Raw genomic sequence first — 11,482 nt, forward strand, 5'->3', positions numbered from 1 at the left:
GGTATCGGCTGTGATCATTTGACTTGCATGTGGCGCGAGGGCAGTCGTGGGCCTCACAATGGTCCCAAGATCTGCGCCTTACTACACCTATTAATCCCACAGGTATTATATGCTGATATATTTCATTATATCTGTGTTGCTGTAAAAAAGAAAGCGTTTAAAAATTATTAAAAAAATTAAATTCACATAAAAAAAAGACTTATTGCATCAAAAAAGATTGCAGAACTGGAACCGTCACGTTTACGACAAAATAATAAAAGGATAAATTCCGTTTTCTTACTATCTCATCGCCAAAATAAGTGATCAAAAAGGCCTAAGTGCCCCAACATGGTACCAATGACACTCGCTCCTCAAAAAAACAAAACCTCACACTGAAAGACAAAAAGAAAATAAAAAGTGATGCAAAAATAAATATTCATATTTTATAAAAGGATTTTTAAGGAACTTTATTGAAGAATCAGTAAAACATAAAAAAAAAAATTGTTTAATTGCAACGGTAACAACCAGCAGAAATGAACGCCATAAAAACGAATCCCAAGAAACAAAAACCTCCCCAAAAAATTACAGAATAGATGAAAGAGAAATTAGAGTACTATTAAAAATAAGACAAAGGGAAATATTAAAATATTAATAAGAACAATAAGAACAAAAATAATATATTAATATAATAATATATTGATAACAATAATAATATAATACTAATATGATAATAATATACTTAATAATAATACTAAAAATAATATATTAATATAATAATATAATAAAATAATATATTCATATTACTACTACTAATAATATAATACTAATATAATACTACTACTAATAATAATATAATACTAATATAATACTACTAATAATAATTAAAATAATATATTAATATAATAATATAATAATAATATATTCATATTACTTCTAATAATAATATAATACTACTACTAATTAAAATAATATTAATATAATAATATAATAGAATAATATATTCATATTACTACTACTAATAATATAATAATAATATAATACTACTATTACTACTAATAATAATAAAATGAAAATCTGAGTTAAAGGGGCAGTCTAGTGAATGATATTTATGGCATGTTTATGATGTCTGTCACATATTCCTTTTATAATGTGATGGAAAGCATTATAACATCTGTATAATCTCCTGCACACAGACATATATCTGCTCTACACGTTTCACCTGTTTTATTAGAGCGCTCTCTGGTGTACACTCCCTCCATTTTGTCGGCGCATGCGCAAGAACGCATTGACGTCAGACTGTGGGCAGCGTCGTCCACAGTACTGGCAGTAGCGACTTCGGCGTCGCGTCATGTAGTGTGCGCCGGAAGTCAGTTTGTCATGCCGCAGAATTGACCTTCCTGCGTTCATGTGAGAGTAGCTGAGCCCGGGATGATGCTGCGGGGTCTCCTGCTGATCTGCGGGACGAAGGGGCCCGGGATACGTGTGAGTGATAGTGACCATTGGGTGCATCCGTGATGTTACCTGTTTTTTGTGATGGTACAGTCCTGTGAAATAGAATGCCTATGGCAGGACGATACCATTCTATTCAATATGTCGTGAGACTACATCTCCCAGCATGCAGTGGGAGCATAAGTCTATCGGGACATGCTGGGATTTGTAGTTTCACATCAGTTTAAGGCACATTACAGACTAACGATCTCGGTTAATGGTCCCCAGCCCGTTTTCTTTCCAGCTGTTGTGAAACTATAACCTCCCGCATGAGCTGACAGCCCGCAGGCATGCTGGGAGTTGTAGTTTTGCAGCAGTGCGTTACGTAGGAGCCATTTTCAGCAGCTGTTGGGCGTAGTAACGGCTTCTTATACCGGTGTTCCTTCTCCGCAGCTTCTCTCGTCTTTCTCCTCTGAGCCCATCGTTCCTCCCAACCTCATTCTGCCTCCGGGATTGAAGGACGGACCTGTGAAATGTGAGTGAGGTGTACGGGGGGATTATTGGAGGCCATGCTTCCCCATTTACAGGCAGAAGCGGTGTCTCAGCCATTTCTGTCTCTTTATCCCCCAGTCCAGCGCCCCCCGGTGGACCTCTCTCGGCCTGTGCAGCGGGTATGTAAGGTCCCGGTGCCCCCCCATTTGTCTGCGCGGACCGTATGGTTGGAGTCCCTGAGTGAGCAGGAGGATGAGCCCACGGGCCTGGTGCAGCTGCACCCCGACGTGTTTGATGTCCCCCCCAGGTGAGGGCCCGGGGTCAGGAGATGCCAGACATTGCTGTGTGCAGGAGCGCCCCCTAGGGGTGGCTGGCATACATGGCGGGAGGCTCTAGGGTCTTCTCAGCTCTGCCGGGGGCATCCACAATCACAGCCTGGTACATAGTGACTCCCCCACAATGTCTGGTGGTGTCACAGTGACGGCTCTGTCTTCTGTCTTTCCATCTAGGATCGATGTCCTTCACCAAGTGGTAACATGGCAGCGCAACTTCAAAAGAATTGTGAGTATCCCGGTCCTCCAAGCCGGAGCCAGGTGCCGTGCGCTGTTACACAGAGACCCCCTCTCCCCTCATGGCAGTTCCCCCATATACAGTGCAGTCGCTACCTCCCACGTGGCCCCCCACAAGCGTGGCCCCCCGCATGCCTCCTGCACCCGTGTACAATTTTCAGCTCTTTTCTGCTCTTCTTCATGTAAGAAGCAGGAGGATTTGGCCAAAAATTCTTTTTTACATCTTGCCAAGTCGTGTTGCGGCAGGGTGGTCCGCAGGGCGGGCATCGCCGCTATCAGAGACCCTTATTTTACACTGATGATTTTTTTTTTTTTCCAGAGTTATGCCAAGACGAAAACTCGAGCCGAGGTGAGAGGAGGAGGAAGGAAACCCTGGCCACAGAAAGGAACGGGGCGAGCGCGGCAGGGAAGCATCAGGTCCCCGCTGTGGAGAGGAGGTCGGTCTCCTGGGCTCCTCTGGCCTCTGCTTGCTGTCAGTGAATGGGAACTCATTGTCCTGTGCTCTCTGTCTCTTTACAGGTGGAGTTGCTCACGGTCCCCGGGGCCCCACAAGCTATTATTACATGTTACCCATGAAGCTCCGTGTTCTGGGGCTGAAGACTGCGTTAACCACGAAACTCACCCAGGTCATAACTGTGCATTTCTGCTGGAGGGAAGGTGGAATGACGCCGCTGTGTGCATTCTATCTATGGGAATTGCTAATAAGCTTTATGCTATAATCTCGCAAAGTTTTCAAAATCTGTGCCTGTTGTCGTAATGTAGGAACCTACATGGACTACGAATCAGTTCTGGGCCTGTGACGGACACACAGCTCTGATACTGTTGCAGTGCAGCTGTGCATCCATCACAGGATCATCAGACATACAGCTCTGATACTGCTGTAGTGCAGCTGTGCATCCATCACAGGATCATCGGACATACAGCTCTGATTAGTTGTGCATCCTTCACAGGACCAGTGGACACACAGCTCTGATAACCACTGCAGCGAGCAGTGCAGCTGTGCATCCATCATAGGATCAGTGGATACACAGCTCTGATTAGTTGTGCATCCTTCACAGGACCAGTGGACACACAGCTCTGATAACCACTGCAGCAAGCAGTGCAGCTGTGCATCCATCACAGGACCAGCCGTCACACAACTGCTGGGACTAGAGGGGACTAAGCAAGTGTAAATAGCTACACAAACCAATTATACATAGAAAGACTAAACCCCAGAAATGAAAATCAAACATAAAAAATGGTGTCTCAAATAACGAAAGGCAAGTATGGTATAATAATATAATATATCTTTATTGAATTATAAAAGGTGGCACTATAAAAGTGTGCCTGTGCTTGGAGACATAAATATATATAAAAATTATGTGCTATCAAAATGGCCTATAAAAAGGAAATATTCCAATACCTGTAGCATAAAAAAGTGAGCGGACACAACAGAAGGTAGAATTACAATATTAATATAAAGACACTTCATCACCTGGACCTAAGGCGTGCAAAGATGCATGTAAATATACCTATATGCATGTAATCACAGAGGGAAATAAAAAGTAACAACCTAAAAAACTATATGTTGCAGAGTGAAATCAAAAAAGTGCACAGTGCTAATAATAAATATATACCCACTATGTAATATATATATATGTGTATTACATCACAACTATGTGTGTGATACTACAAAAAGTGCATCAGCGCAATATAAACAGCTGAAAACGTATAATATGTCCAAACAAATGAATAAATGTGTGTGAGAACCTGAATCCGTCTGTGGAAACAGCACAATATGTGCCTAAACCCTGCATCAGAGTCCGCCCGGTTCCAAGTGATATATATGTCAAAAAATGCCCAAATAAAGACAATAGGTCACTACCTGTCACGGTCCGTTCACTCCAAGCACAGCGCACCCCGACGCGCGTTTCGGATATACTCCTTCGACTGTACATAGTGGGTATATATTTATTATTAGCACTGTGCACTTTTGTGATTTCACTCTGCAACATATAGTTTTTTACGTGGTTACTTTTTATTTCCCTCTGTGATCACAGGCATATAGGTATATTTACATGCATCTTTGCACGCCTTAGGTCCAGGTAATGAAGTGGCTTTATATTAATATTGTAATTCTACCTTCTGTTGTGTCCGCTCACTTTTTTATGCTACAGGTATTGGAATATTTCCTTTTTATAGGCCATTTTGATAGCACATAATTTCTATATATATTTATGTCTCCAAGCACAGGCACACTTTTATAGTGCCACCTTTTATAATTCAATAAAGAAATATTATATTATTATACCATACTTGCCTTTCGTTATTTGAGACACCATTTTTTATGTTTGATTTTCATTTCTGGGGTCTAGTCTTTCTACCAGTAATCCGAATGGTTTGCCATTCATATGCTATAGCAGCCATATGATTACGTCTTCTATTATATATATATATTTTATATATTTTCTATATACATTTTTTATTTTGTAGTTTGTGGTCTGCTATTTTGTTCACAAACCAATTATACATATATATTTATTTATTTTTTTATACAAAGTTCAGAATTTTGAAATTTTAAATTATGAAAAAAACAAAGTTGCTATCACCATGATCATTCTGGACCAGACGGACGGTGTTTCCGGGCTATTTTTACTTCACCATACACACCATTTTGGCTCTTGTAAGAAGGGGAGAAAATATATTTTTTAAAATTGTCCTTAAAGGGCCAGAGCAACACAGAGACATTGATAACATGAGATGGTGATCGCCATGTGCATCAGTGTGGTCGTGTCACCACCACGTGACTTGCCAGTAGTCCAAACCTGCTTGGCTTTTAGTCACAAGTCACACCTACATCTTCGCCACTGTGTGTTGTGTAAGGTGTGTGTGACATGGCTGCATCTTAGCTACCACCTGCCTAAGCACTTTTTCTTTTTCCTTGTGGTTTCTATCCGTAGTGTAGCCTTTCTCCACTAGATGTCAGCAGACTTCACTATTTTTCCGGGGACATCGGGAGGGCTCAGTAGTGCAGCCTCAGGCCTTGAGCCTGCATCTTGAACTAGTAATTTCTCAGCATAGAAGTAACTTATTGAAGAAGCGTTTTCACCTTCATCATGTACAGCTAATGGGCTTCTATTGGGCAGAAAAGTAAAAATATTGCCTCCTTGTGATTGACTTTAGATTGTTTGCTCCAGATCTGAATTGTTAGAAGTGCTGAGCAGTTTCATGTTTGTAAAGAAGCTTTTTGATCTATTCCTGCAGTTCATTCGTTGATTATTTATCCTTTCACCCCACAGAACGATCTTCACATAATTGACTCCACTGAGATCCCGTCCCCGGACCCTCAGTACCTCTTAGATCTCATTAATCGGCAACATTGGGGGGAGTCCGTGTTGATCGTTGATGCGTAAGTACCAGTCGGCACACGTCCGTAGAAGTGACGTCACCACCCTACGAGAAGTGAGAGGAGCTTGATTATTCCTTTAATGAAAATTAAAGGGGTTGCCTTTTATAGAGGGTTTAGAATGAGAAAAAAATAAATACTTTTGTACAGCCCCCAGGAATTGCCCTCTCAGTCCATAGGGTCAGTAGTTGGCTGAGTGGCCATCCAAGACAGGACCAAGGATATCGGGGCTCTGGTGGAGACTAGCAGGTGTGATGTGTCCCATAGATAGTACACACAGATATAAGGGATTCTGTCCCTACATAGCACATGGAGGACATTATACAGAAGTACTGAGCAGTGTAGCTGTGAATCCAACACTGAGGGGAAATAAAACACTAAAAAGCTTCAACATGATCCTGACTGTCCTGCTCCTCCTTCTTTCGTTAGCTATAATCTGACCCCTCAGTGAGCTTGCAGTCCGTTTTGTTTTGACCAAGATAGATTTTTGCACTTTTTCGGGAGTGAAGGGAAAGGTCAAGTGGCTCATAAGTGGAGAAAGAAGCCGATTTCTCTGATCAGATATATTACAAAGTTTCTTACATTCGCTGTCGGTTATTCAAACCAACAGCGACCATTTCAGCTTCATAAAGGGATATTATGGAAAGTATTTTGATATATATATTTTTTTCTTTAAGCATTTCTCCGAAGTATTGGACATATATGTAACAACTAGATGGTGGCCCGATTCTAACGCATCGGGTATTCTAGAATATGTATGTGTGTATGTACGTCGCGCTTAGCACAGCCACGTAGTCTATAGCAGCCACGCAGTATATAGCACAGCCCACGCAGTCTGTAACACAGCCCACGCAGTCTGTAACACAGCCCACGCAGTCTATAACACAGCCCACGCAGTCTATAACACAGACAGCCACGTAGTATATAGCAGCCAGTTAGTATATAAAACAGCCCGCGTAGTATATAGCAGCCGGGCAGTATATAGCACAGCCCACGTAGTATATAGCAGTGTGGGCACCATATCCCTATTAAAAAAAAAAAAATAAAATAAAAAAGTTATATACTCACCCTTCGGCGTCCACCGAAGCTGTCCCGATGCGCGCGATGCTGCCGCCAGCTTCCGTTCCCAGCGATGCATTGCGAAATTACCCAGATGACTTAGCAGTCTCGCAAGACCGCTAAGTCATCTGGGTAATTTCGCAATGCATCACTGGGAACGGAAGCTGGCGGCAGCATCGCGCGCATCGGTGGACTGCGAAAGGTGAGCATAGCACAATTTTTTTTCTATTATTATTTTTAACATATCATTTTACTATTGATGCTGCATAGGCAACATTAATAGTAAAAAGTTGGCAACACACTGGCACTGACTGGAGGAGATTAGGGAGGGGCCAATTCACGGCCGGACTAAGCCTGTCTCTGGTTGCGGACCAATCAGCGACGCTGGATTTCCGTTACAGACAGACGAAAGTACCCCTTAGACGATTATATAGTAGATGTGATGATAATATTATTACTGATGTGATGTGTTTTTCACAGCAATGAAGACATGTCTGAAAACATTCTCAGTGCCACAATTGATTCCAAGAAGATAAATCTAATTCCAGCCATCGGTAACGGTTTCATGCATTATTTATTTTATTATTTATTTTATTATTTTACGCCTCCTGAAATTTTTTTTTTCCTTTAAGATTTTGAGGATAAAACTCCTTCACATGTTATGGGGAGATATAATTTATACATTGGGTAACAATGACCTGGTGCATGGACCGAGCATATTATACCCAAACTGAGGGACCAGGGAACACTGCAGGCACAGGGTGACAGAACGTTATAAATGGTGTATTCTCTAAAGTCAGCAGTGGGGACGACGAGGCTCTGTGCGGGGAGCAGTGGGGACGACGAGGCTCTGTGCGGGGAGCAGTGGGGACGACGAGGCTCTGTGCGGGGAGCAGTGGGGACCACGAGGCTCTGTGCGGGGAGCAGTGGGGACGACGAGGCTCTGTGCGGGGAGCAGTGGGGACCACGAGGCTCTGTGCGGGGAGCAGTGGGGACGACGAGGTTCTGTGCGGGGAGCAGTGGGGACGATGAGGCTCTGTGTGGGGAGCAGTGGGGACCACGAGGCTCTGTGTGGGGAGCAGTGGGGACCACGAGGCTCTGTGTGGGGAGCAGTGGGGACCACGAGGCTCTGTGCGGGGAGCAGTGGGGACCACGAGGCTCTGTGCGGGGAGCAGTGGGGACGACGAGGCTCTGTGCGGGGAGCAGTGGGGACGATGAGGCTCTGTGTGGGGAGCAGTGGGGACCACGAGGCTCTGTGTGGGGAGCAGTGGGGACCACGAGGCTCTGTGTGGGGAGCAGTGGGGACCACGAGGCTCTGTGGGGAACAGTTGGGTCCACGAGGCTCTGTGTGGGGAGCAGTGGGGACGACGAGGCTCTGTGTGGGGAGCAGTGGGGACGACGAGGCTCTGTACAGGGAGCAGTGGGGACCACAAGGCTCTGTGGGGAACAGTTGGGTCCACGAGGCTCTGTGTGGGGGAGCAGTGGGAATGACGAGGCTCTGTGTGGGGAGTAGTGGGGACCATGATGCAATGGGGAACACGAGGATCTGTTTGAGGGGGAGCATTAGGATCTGTGTGGGGACCACAAGGCTCTGTGTGGGGACCACAAGGCTCTGTGTGGGGAGCAGTGGGGACCACGAGGCTCTGTGGGGAGCAGTGGGGACCACGAGGCTCTGTGTGGGGAGCAGTGGGGACCACGAGGCTCTGTGTGGGGAGCAGTGGGGACCACGAGGCTCTGTGTGGGGAGCAGTGGGGACCACGAGGCTCTGTGTGGGGAGCATTGGGGACCACGAGGCTCTGTGTGGGGAGTAGTGGGGACGACGAGGCTCTATTTGGGGAGCAGTGGGGACCATGAAGCTCTATTTGGGGAGCAGTGGGGACCACGAGGATCTGTGTGGGGGGAGTAGTTGGGACCACAAGGATCTGTGTGGGGGGGGGGGGCAGTGGGGACCATGAGGATCTGTGTGGGGGAGTAGTGAGGATCATGAGGCTCTGTGGGGGCCACGATGCTCTGTGTGGGGGCCATGAGGTTCTGTGGGGGAGCAGTGGGGACCACAAGGCTCTGTGTGGAGGAGCAGTGGGGACCATGAGGCTCTGTGTGGGGAGCAGTGGGGACCATGAGGATGTGCGTGGGGAGCAGTGGGACCACGAAGATGTGTGTGAGGACCACATGGATGTGCGTGGGGAGCAGTGGGGACCATGAGGATGTGCGTGGGGAGCAGTGGGGACCATGAGGATGTGCGTAGGGAGCAGTGGGGACCATGAGGATGTGCATGGGGACCACGAGGCTCTGTGTGGGGGAGCCGTGAGGACCATTAGGATGTGTGTGGGGGAGCAGTGGGGACCACGAGGTTCTGTGGGGAGCAGTAGGAACCACGAGGATGTGCGTGGGGAGCAGTGGGGACCACGAGGATGTACATGCATTGGGAGCAGTGGGGACCACAAGGATGTACATGCGTGGGGACCACGAGGATGTACATGCGTGGGGACCACGAGGATGTACATGCGTGGGGACCACGAGGATGTACATGCGTGGGGACCACGAGGATGTACATGCGTGGGGACCACGAGGATGTACATGCGTGGGGACCACGAGGTTGTTCATGCGTGGGGAGCAATGAGGACAACGAGGATATGCATGCGTGGAGAGCAGTATGGACCACAAGGATGTGCCTGGGGAGAGGTGGGGCCTTGAGGATGTGCGTAGGGAGCAGTGGGGACCTTGATGATATGCATGGGGGACAGTGGGGTCCACGAGGATGTGCGTGTGGAGCATTGGGGTCCACGAGGATCTGTGACTGAATGGGCAAACACTTGGCAAATGAGGTTTAATGTAGATAAATGTACAGTTATGCACTTAGGACGGAGTAATCCTATAGCTGCATATACATTAAATGGGAGCATACTCGGGACTACAGAACAGGAGAAGGACTCAGGTATTCTGGTTACCAGTAAGCTGAGCAGCAGTGCTCAATGTCAAGCAGCCGCAAAAGCAAACAAGATTTTAGGGTGTATAAAAAGTTAAAATCCCAGTATTCCAATACATTAGCGATAGAGAACACAGGACTGGTGGAGACGGGGACAACTTGATGGACCATTGTCGATTGGCCTGCGTTGCCCGTATTACTGCCATATGAATCGGATCCATACATTTATAATTAGCGGCCCTTTTCCCCCAGGACTGGTCTGACGCGTTTTTGGCCATTAACCCTTTCCTCTTTGTCTGCTCCCAGGTATAAATGTCTACAGCATGCTGAAGCACGATACCGTCCTGCTGACTATCGGAGCCGTGGATTTCCTAGAGGAAAAGTTACTGTGGCAGGACGTCCGCTACTCGGCCCTGTACCCGTTCACTTTACCCTACAGCGACTTCCCCTGAACGCCGGCGCCTCCAGCTTTTGTACATAATAACGTTTCAATAAAAGTAAAGTCCCTTTCTCCATTAGTTTATTATGTCCATATAGCGGGTAGTCGGCGCCTTTCCTCACCTTGTCTGCACGGGAGAGGTGGTCTTATCAGTTAGGGGTCCCTTGATCTCTATACCTACGTTATAGCACATGGCTGAAGAATATAGTTTATGCTTCCAAACAAAGGATGTGCACAACGTATCTCAATGTCATCTATGAGCCTTCATACCGTGTTCCAAATTATTATGCAAATTGGATTTAAATTTCATAAAGATTTAATTGTTTTTCAAATAAACTCATGGATGGTATTGTGTCTCAGGGCTCGATCACTGACATCAATCTTAAACACATTGATAATTAGTTTTCCTGGTGATTCTAATTACATGACGACTAATTTCCAAACAGTCTTGTTTACTGATGAGTGTCGAGCAACCCTGGATGGTCCAGATGGATGGAGTAGTGGAGAAATGAGGTATTACACCATGTCGATTCAAATCATTGAATGTCTGTAACACCAGACGGGTCCTCCAGAGCGAGAGACGCTCATTGTAGACACTTTTCACTTTGAGATAACGTGAGGAGCCCTTATCGGTTTACTTACAAAGATTATGACATTTTTTTTTTCGTACCTGGACAACTTTAGCATCTTGATGTAATAAGTCCTAGGGGAGAGTCCAAGTGTACGGAGTGGGCTCATTAGCTCCGATCCATGATGTTTTTTTAAAGGAGTAACTGTCTCTTTATTTTTTTTTATTTCATTTATCAATAATACACATAAATATCAGAAACATTGTAATATATCTTATCATAGAAATCTGCTTCTTTCTCCTTCTGGATAGATCATTCATTCTAAATTCAGGGTTAGAATCAGTTTTCAGTGAAGACCAAATTCCCCATTACTGAGATAGGAGATGACAGTTGGTGCTTTTAAAATTCTATGGAGAGGGAGGAGCTAGAGGCCGACACAGCCAGAAGAGGGAGGAGCTAGAGGCCAACCCAGCCAGAGGAGGGAGGAGCTAGAGGCTACACAGCCATAGAAGTGAGGAGCTAGAGGCTACACAGCCAGAGAAGGGAGGAGCTAGAGGCAAACCTGGCCAGAGGAGGGAGGAGCTAGAGGCCAACATAGACAGAGGAGGGAGAAGCTAGAGGCCACACAGCCAGAGG

The 11,482-nt window shown here is 45.7% G+C and overlaps 1 protein-coding gene across 1 annotated transcript; it reads left to right on the plus strand.

Annotated features, from left to right (window-relative positions):
• The first annotated feature begins 1,309 nt into the window (after positions 1 to 1,309).
• On the plus strand, positions 1,310 to 10,626 carry MRPL4 (mitochondrial ribosomal protein L4). Its single transcript, XM_069767079.1, has 9 exons — positions 1,310 to 1,461; positions 1,861 to 1,942; positions 2,038 to 2,206; positions 2,409 to 2,460; positions 2,788 to 2,905; positions 2,988 to 3,094; positions 5,747 to 5,856; positions 7,393 to 7,466; positions 10,145 to 10,626. Exons 1-9 carry the CDS (start codon positions 1,408 to 1,410, stop codon positions 10,288 to 10,290), a joined length of 912 nt encoding a protein of 303 aa, XP_069623180.1. The 5' UTR covers positions 1,310 to 1,407; the 3' UTR covers positions 10,291 to 10,626.
• Positions 10,627 to 11,482: the final 856 nt, after the last annotated feature.

The sequence above is a fragment of the Ranitomeya imitator genome, chromosome 4 (assembly GCF_032444005.1).
Source record: "Ranitomeya imitator isolate aRanImi1 chromosome 4, aRanImi1.pri, whole genome shotgun sequence".
In the NCBI taxonomy this organism is placed as follows: domain Eukaryota; kingdom Metazoa; phylum Chordata; class Amphibia; order Anura; family Dendrobatidae; genus Ranitomeya; species Ranitomeya imitator.

What these genes read in the sequence shown, in the direction of transcription:
- MRPL4 (XM_069767079.1), top strand. Translation starts at nt 1,408, where the DNA reads ATGATGCTGCGGGGTCTCCTGCTGATCTGCGGGACGAAGGGGCCCGGG. An exon ending in AGCGCAACTTCAAAAGAATT is followed by an intron (nt 2,461 to 2,787) that starts GTGAGTATCCCG and finishes TTTTTTTTCCAG; the next exon opens with AGTTATGCCAAGACGAAAAC. An exon ending in TCCGTGTTGATCGTTGATGC is followed by an intron (nt 5,857 to 7,392) that starts GTAAGTACCAGT and finishes TGTTTTTCACAG; the next exon opens with CAATGAAGACATGTCTGAAA.